The sequence below is a fragment of the Ammospiza caudacuta genome, chromosome 30, assembly GCF_027887145.1.
Source record: "Ammospiza caudacuta isolate bAmmCau1 chromosome 30, bAmmCau1.pri, whole genome shotgun sequence".
NCBI lineage: Eukaryota > Metazoa > Chordata > Aves > Passeriformes > Passerellidae > Ammospiza > Ammospiza caudacuta.
This window is the reverse complement of record NC_080622.1, coordinates 4,067,487-4,085,542: the sequence shown is the minus strand read 5'-3', so window position 1 is coordinate 4,085,542 and position 18,056 is coordinate 4,067,487. Positions and strand designations below refer to the sequence as shown.

At 60.6% G+C, this 18,056-nt stretch overlaps 1 protein-coding gene across 1 annotated transcript; it reads left to right on the top strand.

Moving 5' to 3' along the window:
* Positions 1-1,223: 1,223 nt before the first annotated feature.
* On the top strand, positions 1,224-13,794 carry USF1 (upstream transcription factor 1). The gene is given in 12 exon segments (XM_058821926.1): positions 1,224-1,284; positions 3,610-3,678; positions 4,178-4,227; positions 5,070-5,188; positions 6,065-6,166; positions 7,548-7,682; positions 7,684-7,738; positions 8,991-9,078; positions 9,280-9,338; positions 10,639-10,733; positions 10,837-10,965; positions 13,653-13,794. Coding segments are annotated over 11 exon segments (930 nt in total). The 5' UTR covers positions 1,224-1,284; positions 3,610-3,670; the 3' UTR covers positions 13,743-13,794.
* The last annotated feature ends 4,262 nt before the right edge of the window (positions 13,795-18,056 follow it).

Sequence of the window (18,056 nt, the reverse complement as noted above, 5' to 3'; positions counted from 1 at the left end):
CCCCCCCAGAGCAGAGTGCAAATAAATAATGATAAAATGAGAATTAAATGATAATTAAATGAGAATAATAAAAATACCAAGGTGGGAATTCCAGCGTCAGAGATGCTGGTGGGCTGTTGGTGTTTATTTATAGATTTAATTTTATTTTAATTTAATTTTATTTTATTTTATTTTACTTTATTTTATTTTAATTTTTATTTTACATTTCATTTTATATTTTATATTTTAAATTTCATATTTAATTTTACTTTTTTATTTTTATTTTAAAATTTATTTTAAAATAATTTTTATTATTTTATTTCTTTAAAAAAATTTTTTTTCAATTTTTATAACTTTTTTCTTTTTAAATTTAGAAATACTGGGGACATTGGGGGACATTTGAGGACATTGGGACAGGGAGCCACGGGGACATTGGGATAAGGGGATTTGGGGACATTTGAGGACATTGGGACAGGGAAAAATGGGGACATTGGGATAAGGGGACATGGGGACATTGGGACAGGGAGAAATGGGGACATTGGGATAAGGGGACATGGGGACATTTGGGGACTTTGGGACAGGGAAACGTGGGGACATTGGGACTTGAGGTCATTTGGGGACATTGGGATATGGGGACATGGGGACATTTGGGGACACGGGGACAGAATGTGTGTGGGCAGCTGGACACACAGACACACAGGAACAAGAGGACAGAGGCCCACGGGGACAGGGGGACACCGAGGCGACGCTGAGGCCACACCAGGCCGGCCACAAACCCCGGCCTTTGTTTACACCGCCGCCATCTTTGCCTCAACATGGCCGCGCCCGCAGCGGCCTCACCACGGGGGCAGCCCGGGATCTCCAGGCTCATCCCCCAAACCCCTCCGGTACCGATGGGTGGGGCGGGCATTCCTCACCCTCAGCAGCGCCCGGTTCTGTCCCCACACCCCCATCACGGCCCTCACCCATCTCCGCCCTCTTCCAACATGGCGCCGCCCTCACCCAAGATGGCGGCCGGGCAGCGGAAGCGCCGCGCGCCTTCGCCGTCTAAGATGGCGCCGCCGGCAGCGGCGCGCGCTAAGATGGCGCCCGGCCGTGAGGGCGGCCCTGCCCGGCGCCAAGATGGCGGCGCGGCGTTGCCGGCGCGGCGCCCCGGCCCAAGATGGCGGCGCGAAGCCGGGCCGGGGCCGCGTGAGGGGGGAACTTCCGCCCGCGCCCAAGATGGCGGCGCGGCGGCGCCGTGCGCATGTGCGGGGCCCATGGCGAGACAAGGGGCCGAAGGCGCGCAGGGCCCGAGGCCGAGAGGTACCGGGGGGGGCCCGGGCGGCCCCGGGGGGCGAACCCCGCCGGTAACGGCGGCACCGCGGCCCCGGCACCGCCCCCGAGGCGGGGGGGGGAGCGGCCGCGCCCGCCGGGCCCGCGGGGAGGGGCGGGGGGGGGGGGCGGCGGGGGTGACCCCCCCCGAGGCGCGCGCGGCGGGGTGTCACTGTCACCCCCCGGTGCTGTCCCCTCCCCCCGCTCCGTCACCACCCCCCCCCGTGTGTCGGTGTCACCGCCGTGCGTGTCGCCACCCCCCCCCCCCACCCCCCCACTTTGTCACCGTTTCGTGTGGCCCGTCCCCACCCCCCGCTGTGGCAGTGGCGCCGTCGTTGTGGACCCCCCCCCACTTTGTCACCCTTTTTGTGTCGCCTCCCCCCCTCTGTCGTCCCCCCCTCGCCGTGTGTGTGTCCCCGTTATGTCGCTGTCACCCCTCCCTCCGTGTCACCCCCCCCCCTCCGTGTCACCCCCCCTTTGTGTGTCCCCACTCTGTCACTGTCACCTCCCCCCGTGTCACCCCCTTTGTGTGTCCCCACTTTGTCACCCCCTTCCTACCCCCCCGTCTCTGTCACTGTCACCCCCCTCCGGTTTTGTCACCTCCCCCTTTGTGTCCCCCCCCCGTCACTGTCACCCCCCTTCATGTTCCCCCCCCCCCCGGTCCTTGTCCCTCTGGGTGTGTCACTGTCACCCCCTTCATCCCTGTCCCCCATCTGTCCCCATCCTCCTCCCTCAGTGACCCCCAAATTGTCACCTCCTGGTGTCCCCCCCATTTCCCCATCCCGGGTGGGGGGTGACAAGGGACAGCCCCTCCTCCCCCGGTGTGACACTGGGGTAGCCGTGGTGTCACTGCCACCGATCGGGGTGACACTGGGGACACCCAGGGGGAGGTTACGGCCGCCTTGGGGTGACCCCAAAGTGCCACCCTGGGTGAGCTGGTGGCTTTGGGGACAGGCTGCGTGGCTTTGGGGACACGTTGTCACCTGAGGGAGAAGGGGGCACTGAGGGGACACCTGGAGGTGTGGCTGTGGTCACAGGTGGTGACCGCTGCTCAGTTGTGGTGGCCCACACTGGTGGCTGTGGTCACTGTCCCATCATGGTGGCCAGGTCCCCATTGGTGTCAGGTCCCACTGTGGTGGCCACTGTCCCATGGTGGTGGCCAGTGTCTGGTCATGGTGGCCAGTGTCCTGTCCCAGTGTCCTGTCCCAGTGTCCCATCCTGGTGTCCCATCCCAATGTCCCTTCCCAGTGTCCCATCCATGTCCCCATCCTGGTCCTGTCTCCATGTCCCAGTTCCTGTCCCCATCCCTGACCCCCTGCGACCCCATGTCCCTGCTGTGTCCCCATCCCCGTGTCCCTGTCCCCATCCCTGTGTCCCTGTCCCCACCCTGTGTCCCTGTCCCCATCCCTGCGTCCCTGTCCTGCCTCGGACCCCCCTGTCCTTGATCCCTCTGTGTCCCCTGTCCCTGTCCCCATGTCCCTGTCCGTGAACCTGTATCCTCATCCCTGTCCCCATCCCTGACCCCCCTTGTCCCCGTGTCCCTGTCCTCATGTCTCTGTCCCCATCCCTGTCCCCATGCCCATGTCCCTGTCCCCATCCTTGTATTCCTGTGCCCATGTCCTGTCCACACCCCTGTCCCCATGTCCCTGTCCCCGTCCCTGTGTCTGTGTGTCCCTGTGTCCCCACATCCCTGTCCCCATATCCCCATGTCCCTGTCCCCTTGTCTGTCTTTATCCCAGTGTCCCTGTGTCCTGGTGTCCCTGTACCCCCAGATCCCTGTGTCCCCTTGTCCCTGACCCCAGTGTCCCTCTGTCCTGATGTCCCTGTCCCCAGTGTCCCTATATCTCAGTGTCTCTGTATCCCTGTGTCCCCATACCCCAATGTCTGTGTGTCCTGCTGTCCCCGTGTCCCTGTCTCCGCTGTCCCTGTGTTCCCACATCCCTGCTGTCCCCATGTCCTCCTATCTCCCTGTCCCCGTGTCCCTGATCCCACTGTCCCTCTGTCCCTGCTGTCCCCATGTCCCCATGTCCCTGCGTCTCCCTGTCCCTGACCCCGCTGTCCCCATGTCCCTGTGTCCCCGAGTCCCCATATCCCCATGTCCCTGACTGCAGTGTAACTCTGTCCCCATGTCCCTGACCCTGCTGTCCCCATGTCCCCCTGTCCCTGACCGTGCTGTCCCCACGTCCTTATATCCCCATGTCCCTGACCCCTCTGTCCCCATGTCCCCGTGTCACTGACCCCACTGTCCCTGTGTCCCTGCTGTCCCCACGTCCCCGTGTCCCCGTGTCCCTGTCCCTGACCCCGCTGTCCCCGCAGGGCTCTGAAGGCCGTGAGGCTGCTCCGCTCCCGCCCCGCTGATGCCCGAGGGAGCTGAGCCATGAAGGGGTGAGTGGGACCCCAAAATCTGCCATGAGACCCCAAAAACCTGCTCTGGGACCCCAAAACCTGCCATGAGACCCCAAAAACCTGCTCTGGGACCCCAAAAACCTGCCATGAGACCCCAAAAACCTGCTCTGGGACCCCAAAACCTGCCATGAGACCCCAAAAACCTGCTCTAGGACCCCAAAACCTGCCATGAGACCCCAAAAACCTGCTCTGGGACCCCCAAAACCTGCCATGAGACCCCAAAAATCTGCTCTGGGACCCCAAAACCTGCTCTGGGACTCCAAAATGGCCCCAGGACCCCCCAAATCTGACCCAGGACCCCCAAAACTGGCTCAAGACCACCCCCAAACCTGATCTGTAACCCCAGAAAGTCCCAAGACCCCCAAAACTGCCCCATGGATGGGACACACGAGGGGTGGGGGATTTGGGGATGTCCCAGATTTGGGATTTTGGGGGGCTCAGGGACCCCCCCCTCACTGTTTTGTTCCCCCCACCCCAGGCAGCAAAAAGCAGCCGAGACCGAGGAGGGGACGGTGCAGATCCAGGAAGGTGAGGGGGGACCCCGAAATTGGGGTTTTGGGGGGGTTTGGGGAGGTTTTGGGGTCTTTGGGGTGATCTGGGGAGGATTTGGGGTGTTTAGGGAGAATTGGGGAGGTTTTGGGGAGAAATTGGGAAGGTTTTGGGGAGGTTTTGTGTCCTTCCCAATCCCCCCTCACTTTGGGGTGCCCTTTCCCAGTTTGGGGTGTATCCTCCCCAATCCTGTGTCCTCCACTCCCCAATTTGGGGTTCTCCCTCCCCAATTTCGGGTGCCCCTTCCCCAGTTTGTGGTGTCCTCCCAGTCCCTTGTGTCCTCTCAATTTGGGGTGCCCCTCCCCAGTTTGGATTTCCCCTCCTCAGTTTAGGGTATCCCCTCCCCAATTTAGGGTATCCCCTCCCCAATTTAGGGTACCCCCTCCCCAATTTGGGTGCCCTCCCAGTTTAGGATACTCCCTCCCCAGTTTGGGGTGTCCCTCCCCAGTTTTGGGTGCTTCCCTACAGTTAGGATACCCCCTCCCCAGTTTGGGGGTTTCCCCCCCCCCCCCACTTTGGGGTTCCCTCCCCAGTTTAGGGTACCCCCTCCCCAATTTATGGTATGTCCCCCCAGTTTGGGGTGCCCCCTCCCTAACTTGGGGTGCCCCCCCCCAAATGCCGTGTCCCCCTCCCCAGTTTGGGTGCCCCTCCAGTTTGAGGTACCCTCTCCCCAGCTTGGGGTACCCCTCCCCAATTTCACCCCCCACCCCCCCCCCCCCCCCAACCCTCGTGTCCACCCAGTTTTGGGTGCTCTCCTCCCAGTTTGAGGTTCCCCTCCCCAATTTGGGGGTCCCCCCCCCCCCACTGTGGTGTCCCCCCAGGCTCGGTGGCCACGGGCGAGGACCCCACGAGCGTGGCCATCGCCAGCATCCAATCGGCCGCCACCTTCCCCGACCCCGGCGTCAAGTATGTGTTCAGGACCGAGGGCGGCGGCACGCAGGTACGCACTGGCACACCTGGAGTACACCTAGAGGACACATGGGCACACCTGGGGGCACCTGGGATACTCCTGAGTACACCTGGGATACACCTGGGTACACCTGGGATATACCTGGAGTATACCTGGGCACACCTGGGATACACCTGGGCACACCTGGGATATACCTGGAGTATACCTGGGCACACCTGGGATATACCTGGAGTATACCTGGGCACACCTGGGATATACCTGGGCACACCTGGGATACACCTGGGCACACCTGGGATATACCTGGAGTATACCTGGGCACACCTGGGATACACCTGGGCACACCTGGGATGTGCCTGGAGTATACCTGGGCACACCTGGGATACACCTGGGCACACCTGGGATATACCTGGAGTATACCTGGGCACACCTGGGATATACCTGGGCACACCTGGGATACACCTGGGCACACCTGGGATATACCTGGAGTATACCTGGGCACACCTGGGATACACCTGGGCACACCTGGGATATACCTGGAGTATACCTGGGCACACCTGGGCACACCTGGGTTACCCCTGGGCACACCTGGGATACACCTGCGCACACCTGGGATATACCTGGAGTATACCTGGGGGCACCTGGGTACACGTGGGATACACCTGGGCACACCTGGGATACACCTGGGCACACCTGGGGGGCAGCTGGGGTGGTACCAGGTCATTGTGGGGGCTTTGGTTGCACACTAAGAGCAGGTGTGGCCCACCTGGAGGATGCTGTGAGGTGACACTTGGGGTCTCTGTGTCACACCTGTGTGATGTCCCACCTGTGCCAGGTGATCCAGGTGGTGACACTGGGTGGCTCTAGGGGTCTCTGTGTCACACCTGTGTATGTCCCACCTGTCCCCAGGTGATGTACCGGGTGATCCAGGTGGCTGACGGGCAGCTGGACGCGCAGACCGAGGGCACCAGCGCCATCAGCGGCTACCCGGCCACACAGTCCATGACACAGGTGCGTCACCTGGCCACGCCCACTGCCACACCCCCTGCCGTGCCCTGGGCCTCACCTGTGCCCCACCCAGGTGGTGACCCAGGTGTGCCATGGGGCAGGGTGACACCTGTGTCTTGTCCATCAGCTGTGTCCCACCTGTGTCACTCACCTGTCCCCCCTGTCTCTCACCTGTGTCCCCCATCTGTTCCACCTGAGCCCCTCACCTGTCTCCCCACCTATCCCACCTGTCCCCTGTCCCTCACCTGTCCCACCTGTGTCCCTCACCTGTGTCCCTTTGCCCCCTGTCCCTCACCTCTCCCTCACCTGTCCCACACCTGTCCCAGACCTGTCCCCCCGTCCCCCTCATACCTCCCCTGTCCCTCACCTGTCCCACCTGTATCCCTCACTTGTCCCCCCCATCCCTCACCTGTCCCACCTGTGTCCCTCACCTGTGTCTCACCTGTGTCCCTCACCTGTCTCACCTGTCCTACCTATCCCATACCTGTCCCACCTGTGTCCTTCAACTGTGTCACCTGTCCCACATCTGTCTCTCACCTGTCCCACGTGTGTCACACCTGTATCTCTCACCTGTCCCCCCCATCCTTCCCCTGTCCCTCACCTGTCTCATACTTGTCCCCCCACCTATGTCACTCTCCTGTCCCTCCCTTGTCCCTCACCTGTCCCACCTGTGTCCCACCTGTGTGCCTCACCTGTCCCACTTGTCTCACCTGTGTCCCACCTGTATCACACCCGTGTCCCACCTGTGTCCCTCACCTGTGTCCCCCTTATCTCACCTGTCCTACACCTGTCCCACCTGTTTCACTCACCTGTGTCTCTCCCCTGTCCCACCTGTCCCATCTCACCTGTCCCTCTTCTGTCCCCGCCATGTCCCTCACCTGTGTCACACCTGTATCCCTCCCCCATGTCCCTCACCTGTCCCCATCTCACCTGTCCAATCTCACCTGTCCCTCACCTGTGTCACACCTGTATCCCTCACCTGTCCAATCTCACCTGTCCCTCACCTGTGTCACACCTGTATCCCTCACCTGTCCAATCTCACCTGTCCCCCACCTGTGTCCCTCACCTGTGTCACACCTGTATCCCTCACTTGTCCAATCTCACCTGTCCCTCACCTGTGTCACACCTGTATCCCTCACCTGTCCCTCACCTGTGTCCCTCTCCTGTGTCACACCTGTTTCCCTCACCTGTCCAATCTCACCTGTCCCCCACCTGTGTCCCTCACCTGTGTCACACCTGTGTCCCTCACCTGTGTCACCCCTGTATCCCTCACCTGTCCAGTCTCACCTGTCCCTCACCTGTGTCACACCTGTATCCCTCACCCGTCCAATCTCACCTGTCCCCAACCCGTGTCCCTCACCTGTGTCCCACCTGTCCCCGCCAGGCGGTGATCCAGGGCGCGTTCACGAGCGAGGAGCAGGTGGACTCGGAGGCGGCTCCCAGCGAGACGCACTACACCTACTTCCCCGCGGCAGGTGTGGCCGACGGCGCCGCCGCCACCGCCGCCACCGCCGCCACCCGCCGTGGTGACCACGCAGAGCTCCGAGGCGCTGCTGGGGCAGCCCACGCCCACAGGTGGGAGCCTGGCTGGAAAGGGCTCACCTGGGCGGCTTGGGGGCACCTGAAATGAATTGGGGCTCATCTGGGTGGGTTTGGGGGCACCTGGATGGGTTTGGGGGCACCTGGGTTGGGTTGAGACTCACCTGGGTGGGTTTGGGGGCACCTGGATGGGTTTGGGGGCACCTGAAATGAATTGGGGCTCATCTGGGTGGGTTTGGGGGCACCTGGATGGGCTTGGGGGCACCTGAAATGAATTGGGGCTCATCTGGGTGGGTTTGGGGGCACCTGAAATGAATTGGGGCTCATCTGGGTGGGTTTGGGGGCACCTGGATGGGTTTGGGGGCACCTGGGTTGGGTTGAGACTCACCTGGGTGGGTTTGGGGGCACCTGGATGGGTTTGGGGGCACCTGGGTTGGGTTGAGACTCACCTGGGTGGGTTTGGGGGCACCTGGGTTGGGTTGAGACTCACCTGGGTGGGTTTGGGGGCACCCGGATGGGTTTGGGGGCACCTGGGTTGGGTTGAGACTCACCTGGGTGGGTTTGGGGGCACCTGGATGGGTTTGGGGGCACCTGGGTTGGGTTGAGACTCACCTGGGTGGGTTTGGGGGCACCTGGATGGGTTTGGGGGCACCTGGGTTGGGTTGAGACTCACCTGGGTGGGTTTGGGGGCACCCGGATGGGTTTGGGGGCACCTGGGTTGGGTTGAGACTCACCTGGGTGGGTTTGGGGGCACCTGGGTTGGGTTGAGACTCACCTGGGTTGGTTTGGGGGTGCCTGGGTGGGTTTGGCATCACCTGGAATGCATTGGGAGTCACCTGGGGTGCTTTGGGGTGGCTGGATTGGGTTTGAAAGCACCTGGGTGGGTTTGGGGGCACCTGGGCTGGTTTGGGGGCACCTGGTTTGGGTTTGGGGGAGTCTGGATTGGGTTTGGGGGCACCTGGAATGGGTTGGGAGTCACCTGGGACGCTTTGGGGTGGCTGGATTGGGTTTGGGGACTAGTGGATTGGATTTAGGGGCACCTGGGCAGGTTTGGGGTCACCTGGGTGAGTTTGGGGTCTCCTGGATTGGGTTGGGATCACCTGGGTTGGGTTGGGACTCATCTGGGTGGATGCATTTGGGGTCTCACCTGTAGGGTTGGGCCTCACCTGTGGGTTTTTGGGTCTCACCTGTGGGGTTTGATCTCACCTATCTGATTGGGCTCTCACCTGTGGGTTTTTGGGTCTCACCTGTGGGGTTTTGGTCTCTCACCTGTGGCTCTGGGCTCCAGGGCAGTTTTTCGTGATGATGTCACCACAGGAGGTGATCCCGGGGGGGGCCCAGCGCTCCATCGCCCCCCGCGCACACCCCTACTCCCCGTGAGTACCTGGGCACACCTGGGGCGCTCCCAGATACGCCTGGGACACACCCAAACACACCTGGGGCACACCCAGGTACACCTGGGCACACCTTGGTACACCTGGGGCACAGCTGGACACACCTGGGGCACACCTGGGTTATACCCAGACACAGCTGGGCATACCTGTGCCACACCTGTGCCCACCTGTGCCCCTCCCCAGGAAGTCGGAGGCTCCGCGAGCCACGCGGGACGAGAAGCGCCGGGCACAGCACAACGAAGGTGCCGGGACAGGGGACCCCGATCCCAAAGGGACACCCCAGTCCCCAGTGCCCCGTTCCCACTGGGAATTCCCCATCCCCAGTCCCATTCCCAATCCCCATTCCCAATCCCCGTTCCCAATCCCCATTCCCAATCCCCATTCCCAATCCCCGTTCCCAATCCCCGTTCCCAATCCCCGTTCCCAATCCCCAGTCCTATTCCCATTCCCAATCCCCATTCCCAATCCCCGTTCCCAATCCCCGTTCCCAATCCCCATTCCCAATCCCCATTCCCAATCCCCAGTCCTATTCCCATTCCCAATCCCCATTCCCAATCCCCGTTCTCAATCCCCATTCCAAATCCCCGTTCCCAATCCCCAGTCCTGTTCCCATTCCCAATCCCCCTTCCCGTTGGGAATCTCCATTCCCGTTTCCCGTTCCCAATCCCATTCCACCTGGGAGTCCCCGTTCCCAATCCCAATCCTCAATTGGGAATTCCTGTTCCTAATCCCCCCCCATTCCCAATTCCCCCATTCCCAATTCTCCCAATCCCATTGGGAATCCTTGTTCCCAATCCCATTCCCATTGGAAATCCCATTCCTATTCCCTGTTCCCAATCCCGTTCCCACTGGGAATCCTGTTCCTATTCCCCATTCCCCGTCCCCAGTCCCAATCCCAATCCCCCATTGGGAATCCTCATTCCCAATTCCCCCATTCCCAATCCCAATCCCCCATTGGGAATTCCCATTCCCTTTCCCCATTCCCAATTCCCCCATTCCCAATTCCATTCCCCATTCCCGGTCCTGTTGGGAATCCCCATTCCCAATTCCCCCATTCCCCATTCCCACTGGGAATCCCGTCCCTGTTCCCAATCCCACTGGCAATCCCCATTCCCATTCCCGTTCCCAATCCCCATTCCCAATCCCCATTCCCAATTCCCCCATTCCCAATTCCCCCATTCCCAATTCCCCCATTCCCAATCCTCATTCCCAATCCCCATTCCTAATCCCCATTCCCAATTCCCCCAATCCCATTCCCACTGGGAATCCCGTCCCCGTTCCCAATCCCACTGGGAATCCCTGTTCCCATTCCCAATTCCCCCATTCCCAATTCCCCCAATCCCATTCCCACTGGGAATCCCGTCCCTGTTCCCAATCCCACTGGCAATGCCCATTCCCATTCCCGTTCCCAATGCCAATCCCACTGGCAATCCCCGTTCCCATTCGTTCCCAATGCCAATCCCACTGGCAATCCCTGTTCCCATTCCCGTTCCCAGTCCCCGTCCCCAATTCTCCCAATCCCACTGGGAATTCCCATTTCAGTGGAGCGCCGGCGCCGGGACAAGATCAACAACTGGATCGTGCAGCTGTCCAAGATCATCCCCGACTGCTCCATGGAGAACACCAAATCCGGACAGGTCCATGCTTTGGGGATCGTTTGGGATTATTGGGGGTTTTTTTGGGATGATTTGGGGTGTTTTGGGGTCATTGGGGCGCCAGCAGTGACCCCGAACCCCACAGAGCAAGGGCGGGATCCTGTCCAAGGCCTGCGACTACATCCAGGAGCTGCGGCAGAGCAACCTGCGGCTGAGCGAGGAGCTGCAGGGCCTGGACCAGCTGCAGATGGACAACGAGGTGCTGCGCCAGCAGGTCAGACTGGGAGGGACTGGGAGGGACTGGGAATGGGGCTGGGAACACTGGGATGGGATTGAGATCAGTGGGATCAATGGGTTGGGTCTGGAGCAGCTGCAGGTGGACAACGAGGTGCTGCGCCAGCAGGTCAGACTGGGAGGGACTGGGGGAAACTGGGAATGGGGCTGGGAGCACTGGGAATGGGGTTGAGAGCAATGGGACCAGGCCTGGGGTCATTGGGATGGGATTGGGATCAATGGGATCAGGGCTGGAGCAGCTGCAGATGGACAACGAGGTGCTGCGGCAGCAGGTCGGACTGGGAGGGACTGGGAATGGGGCTGGGATGGACTGGGATAGACTGGGAATGGGATTGGGGTCACTGGGATGGGATTGAGATCAGTGGGATCAATGGGTTGGGCCTGGAGCAGCTGCAGGTGGACAACGAGGTGCTGCGCCAGCAGGTCAGACTGGGAGGGACTGGGGGAAACTGGGAATGGGGCTGGGAGCACTGGGAATGGGGTTGAGAGCAATGGGACCAGGCCTGGGGTCATTGGGATGGGATTGGGATCAATGGGATCAGGGCTGGAGCAGCTGCAGATGGACAACGAGGTGCTGCGGCAGCAGGTCGGACTGGGAGGGACTGGGAATGGGGCTGGGATGGACTGGGATAGACTGGGAATGGGATTGGGGTCACTGGGATGGGATTGAGATCAGTGGGATCAATGGGTTGGGCCTGGAGCAGCTGCAGGTGGACAACGAGGTGCTGCGCCAGCAGGTCAGACTGGGAGGGACTGGGAGGGACTGGGAATGGGGCTGGGAGCACTGGGAATGGGGTTGGGATCAATGGGACCAGGCCTGGGGTCATTGGGATGGGATTGGGATCAATGGGGCCAGGGCTGGAGCAGCTGCAGATGGACAACGAGGTGCTGCGCCAGCAGGTCAGACTGGGAGCACTGGGAGGGACTGGGGCAAACTGGGAATGGGGCTGGGAGCACTGGGAATGGGGTTGGGATCAATGAGACCAGGCCTGGGGTGATTGGGATGGGATTGAGATCAATGGGATCAGGCCTGGGGTCATTGGGATGGGATTGGGATCAATGGGATCAGGGCTGGGGTCATTGGGATGGGATTGGGATCAATGGGATCAGGGCTGGACCAGCTGCAGGTGGACAACGAGGTGCTGCGGCAGCAGGTCAGACTGGGAGGGACTGGGGGAAACTGGGAATGGGGCTGGGAGCACTGGGAATAGGGCTGGGGTGGGACTGGGGTCATTGGGATCAGTGGGATGGGGCTGGGATTGATGGGCCTGGAGCAGCTGCAGATGGACAACAAGGTGCTGCGGCAGCAGGTCGGACTGGGAGCACTGGGAGGGACTGGGGGAAACTGGGAATGGGGCTGGGATGGACTGGGATAGACTGGGAATGGGATTGGGGTCACTGGGATGGGATTGAGATCAGTGGGATCGATGGGTTGGGCCTGGAGCAGCTGCAGGTGGACAACGAGGTGCTGCGGCAGCAGGTCGGACTGGGAGGGACTGGGATGGACTGGGATGGACTGGGATAGACTGGGAATGGGATTGGGGTCACTGGGATGGGATTGGGATCAATGGGATCAGGCCTGGGGTCATTGGGATCAATGGGATCAGGGCTGGAGCAGCTGCAGGTGGACAGCGAGGTGCTGCACCAGCAGGTCAGACTGGGAGCACTGGGAGGGACTGGGAATGCACTGGGGGATATTTCGGCATTCAGAGGGATATTTTAGGGTCCTGGAGGGTATTTTGGGGTGCAGGGCGATATTTTGGGGTTTTTTTGGGGTGTCTGACCCCCCTAAATGCAGGTGGAGGAGCTGAAGAACAAGAACCAGCTGCTTCGGGTTACTGGGAGCACTGGGAGTTACTGGGAGCACTGGGAATGCGCTGGGGGATATTTTAGGGTTCAGGGTGATATTTTGGGGTGCAGGGTGATATTTTGGGGTCCCTGGGGGATGTTTTGGGGTCCCCAAACGCAGAACCTGCTGCTGTAGCGGGTTTGGGATGCTGGGGGTTACTGGGAGCACTGGGGGTTACTGGGAGTGCACTGGGGGATATTTCGGGATTCAGGATGATATTTTGGGGTGCAGGGCGATATTTTGGGGTTTTTTTGGGGTGTCTGACCCCCCTAAATGCAGGTGGAGGAGCTGAAGAACAAGAACCAGCTGCTTCGGGTTACTGGGAGCACTGGGAGGGACTGGGAATGCACTGGGGGATATTTCGGCATTCAGAGGGATATTTTAGGGTCCTGGAGGGTATTTTGGGGTGCAGGGCGATATTTTGGGGTTTTTTTTGGGTGTCTGACCCCCCTAAATGCAGGTGGAGGAGCTGATTCTTCAGCTCTTCAAGAACCTGCTGCTTTGGGTTACTGGGAGCACTGGGAGTTACTGGGAGCGCTGGGAATGCGCTGGGGGATATTTTAGGGTTCAGGGTGATATTTTGGGGTGCAGGGCGATATTTTGGGGATTTTTTTGGGTGTCTGACCCCCCTAAATGCAGGTGGAGGAGCTGATTCTTCAGCTCTTCAAGAACCTGCTGCTTTGGGTTACTGGGAGCACTGGGAGTTACTGGGAGCACTGGGAATGCGCTGGGGGATATTTTAGGGTTCAGGGTGATATTTTGGGGTGCAGGGCGATATTTTGGGGTTATTTTGGGGTGTCTGACCCCCCTAAACGCAGGTGGAGGAGCTGAAGAACAAGAACCTGCTTCTGAGGGCGCAGCTGCGCCAGCACGGGCTGGAGATCGTCATCAAAAACGACACCCACTGACCCCAAAAACCCCGAAACTCACCCCAAAAATCCACCCACCCCCCCCCCCCCCATTCCCGCACCCCCAAAAACCCCTCGGGACCCCCCCCCCCAAAACCCCTCCCCCACCCGCGCAGCCCCTCCCCCCGCGCTCGGTTCTGCCCCTCCCCCCCCAATCATGTCACCCCCTCCCCCAAATTCCCCAAAATTATCCCAAAAAACCCCAAATTTCGCCCCCGCACCCCAAAATTTCGCCCCCCACGCTCTGGGCCCGGCGGGCCCCTCCCCCCCCCTAATTTTGGGACCCCTCCCCCACCCCCACCCTAAAATTTGGGGCCCCTCCCCCCCCCCAAAAAATGGGATTTGGGGTCGCCCCTCCCCCACCTCGGAGGGGTTTTGGGGTTTGGGGGGGGGGGAGGGGATTTTGGGGGGGGGGGTTGGGACCCTCACGCCCCCTCCCCCACCCCCATTTTTGCCCCTCCCCCCTCCTCTGTTTGCCCCTCCCCCTCCGCGCGGGGTTTTGGGATTTTTTTTTTTTTTTTTAAAATTCTGTCGGAATTGCAAAGAAAAAAAACAACAAAAAAAAAAAAACCCAAAAAGGAAAAAAAAAAATTCCAGGCTAAAAAACAAAACAAAACAAAACAAAAAAAAAAAAAAAAAAAACCAAAAAAAGAACAAAGAAAAAAAAAAGAAATAAAAATGGGATTTGTTTTTTTGTAGGGTCCTTTAAGGTTCTTCCCAGAGCCCATCCCCAACCTAAAGGGACCCCAAAACCCCAAAAGGGACCCCAAAACCCACAAAACCCCCTAAAACCCCCAAAGGGATCCAAAATCCCCCTAAAATCACCAAAGGGACCCCCAAACCCCTTTAAATCCCACAAGGGACCCCAAAACTGCACTAAAATCACCAAAGGGACCCCAAAATCCGCCTGAAAACCCCAAAGGGATTTCCCAAAAATCCCCTAAAACTCACAAAGAGACCCCAAAATCCCCAAAGGGACCCCAAAATCCCCCTGGAAACCCCAAAGGGATTTCCCAAAAATCCCCTAAAACTCACAAAGAGACCCCAAAATCCCCAAAGGGACCCCAAAATCCCCCTGGAAACCCCAAAGGGATTTCCCAAAAATCCCCTAAAACTCACAAAGAGACCCCAAAATCCCCAAAGGGACCCCAAAACTGCCCTGAAAGTTTCGAAGGGACCCCAAAATGCTCTGAAACCCCATAAGGGACCCCAAAATTGTTCTGAAGCTCCCTAAGGGTCCTGAACTGGGGGGTCACTGGTCCAAACTGGGAGTGGTCCAAACTGGGTTGTCCAAACTGGTCCAAACTGGGAGCACTGGGTGGGGGTCACTGGTCCCAACTGGTCTGTACTGGGACCCTGGAGGTCACTGGGGGTCACTGGTCTGAACTGGGTGGTCCAAACTGGGAGCACTGGGGGTCACTGGTCCAAACTGGGTTGTCCAAACTGGTCCAAACTGGGAGCACTGGGTGATTACTGGGGGAGGGCACTGGGAAGTCACTGGTCTGAACTTGGGGTCACTGGTTTGTACTGGGGGAGTCACAGAGGGGTCACTGGGGGGTGACTGGTCCAAACTGGGGGGTCACTGGTGGTCACTGGTCTGAACTGGGACCCCTGGCAGTCGCTGGGGGTCACTGGTCCAAACTGGGTGGTCCAAACTGGTCCAAACTGGGAGCCCTGGGCAGTAACTGGGGAGTCACTGGGGGTCACTGGTTTATACTGGGGGGTCACTGGAGGTCACTGGGGGTCACTGGTTTATACTGGGGGGTCACTGGAGGTCACTGGGGGTCACTGGTTTATACTGGGGGGTCACTGGAGGTCACTGGGGGTCACTGGTTTATACTGGGGGGTCACTGGGGGTCACTGGTTTATACTGGGGGGTCACTGGAGGTCACTGGGAGTCACTGGTTTATACTGGGGGGGTCACTGGGGGTCACTGGTTTATACTGGGGGGTCACTGGAGGTCACTGGGGGTCACTGGTCCCAACTGGGTTGTCCAAACTGGGAGCTCTGGATGGTCACTGGTTGTCACTGGGCGGGGTCACTGGTCCAAACTGGGAGCCCTGGGTGGTTACTGGAGCTCACTGGTCCAAACTGGGAGCTCTGGGGGGGTCACTGGTCCCAACTGGTCTGTACTGGGACCCTGGAGGTCACTGGGGGTCACTGGTCCCAACTGGGTTGTCCAAACTGGTCCAAACTGGGAGCCCTGGGCAGTAACTGGGGAGTCACTGGGGGTCACTGGTTTATACTGGGGGGGTCAGTGGTGGTCACTGGAGGTCACTGGTTTATACTGGGGGGTCACTGGGGGTCACTGGTTTATACTGGGGGGTCACTGGAGGTCACTGGGGGTCACTGGTCCCAACTGGGTTGTCCAAACTGGTCCAGACTGGGAGCCCTGGGCAGTAACTGGGGAGTCACTGGGGGTCACTGGGGGTCACTGGTTTATACTGGGGGGGTCAGTGGTGGTCACTGGAGGTCACTGGTTTATACTGGGGGGTCACTGGAGGTCACTGGTTGTCACTGGTTTATACTGGGGCGGGGGGGGATCACTGGAGGTCACTGGGGGTCACTGGTCCCAACTGGGTTGTCCAAACTGGTCCAAACTGGGAGCCCTGGGCAGTAACTGGGGAGTCACTGGAGGTCACTGGTTTATACTGGGGGGTCAGTGGTGGTCACTGGGGGTCACTGGTTTATACTGGGGGGTCAGTGGTGGTCACTGGAGGTCACTGGTTTATACTGGGGGGTCACTGGGGGTCACTGGTCCCAACTGGGTTGTCCAAACTGGTCCAAACTGGGAGCCCTGGGTGGTTACTGGAGGGCACTGGGCAGGGCCATTGGGGCGTCACTGGTCCCAACTGGTCCCAACTGGTCCCAACTGGTCCCAACTGGGAGCCCCTCCCGTCCCCTCAGCGCCCCCCAGCGGCCGAAACCGCCCGGTCGCCATGACAACACCAAGCCCCGCCCCCCGCGCTCTCCCATTGGCCAGAAAGTTCCAGCGCGCTCTCCCATTGGCCGCCGCTCCCCGCCCTCCCCTTTTAACCAATCAACCCACGCGGGCGGCACCTCCTGAACCAATCAGCGCGCGCCGCTTTGACCCGACGCGCGGTACGACCAATGAGACCGCCGAGTGGGCGCGGTCAACGCGGCACCTGGCGGGATGGGCGTGGCCTGGGTGTGTCGGGGGCGGGGCTTGGCGGGGCGGGCGCACCTGGAGCGGGGCGGCGGCGGCGGCGCCATGGCGGGAGCGGAGCGGGGACGGCCCCGGGAGCGGCCCCGGGGGCACCGGGAGCACCACGGGGGACCGCCCGGGGCGGGGCTGCGGCTGCTGCTGCTGCTGCTCGGGGGGCTCGGTGAGTGCGGGGGGGGCTCCGGGAACCGGGGGGTACCGGAGGGGGGGGGGGGGGGGGCGGGAATTGGGGAGGGGGCTCCGGCAACCGGGGGAAGGGCGGGAATTGGGGAAGGGGGAAGGGGAACCGGGGAGAGGGGGCAAAATTGGGGAGGGGGCTCCGGGAACCGGGGGGAACCGGGGGAGACCGGGAGGAGTCGGGAATTGGGGAGGGGGCTCCGGGAACCGGGAGGGGGGAGGGGAAAGCGGGGGAGGGGCGGGAATTGGGGAGGGGGCTCGGGAAGTTGTGGGGGAGGGGGGGTGGGAATTGGGGAAGGGGGGAGGGGAGACCGGGGAGGGGTAAAATTGGGGAGGGGGCTCGGGAACCGGGGAGGGGAACAAGAATTGGGGAGGGGGCTCCGGGAATTGAGGCAAGAGCGGGAATTGGGGAGGGGGCTCAGGAAACGCGAGGTCCTTAACGGGGGAGGAGAACCGGGGGGCTCCGGTACAAGGGGGGGGTCGGTGGGTACCGGAGAAGGCTCGGTAAAGGGGGCGGGGGTCGTTAACGGGAGCACGTGGGGGGCGGGCGGGGCAAGGCCGGTACCGGGGGAGGGGTCTGGGGTCACCCCTGACCCGGGGGGGGTCAGGACCGGGCCGGGGTCACCGCAGGGGTCACGGTCCCGGTGAGGGTTGGGGGGCACCGGAGCCGCTCCCGGTACCGGAGAGGCCCCGGGGGGGTCCCGGCGGCGCGTCCGGAGCGGGGCTGGGGCGGGGGGGGCCCTTCCTGTCCCTTCCTGTCCCCTCCATTGTGTGCGACAATCCCGGGATTAACCCGATCCCTCCTGGGCTGCGCCCGGCCTGAGTCGGGACTGACCCAATTCCGGTTTATTTGGACCCAAAACGGGTCGGGACTGACCCAATCCTGGTTTATTTAGACCCAAAACGAGTCGGGACTGACCCAATTCTGGTTTATTTAGACCCAAATTGAATCG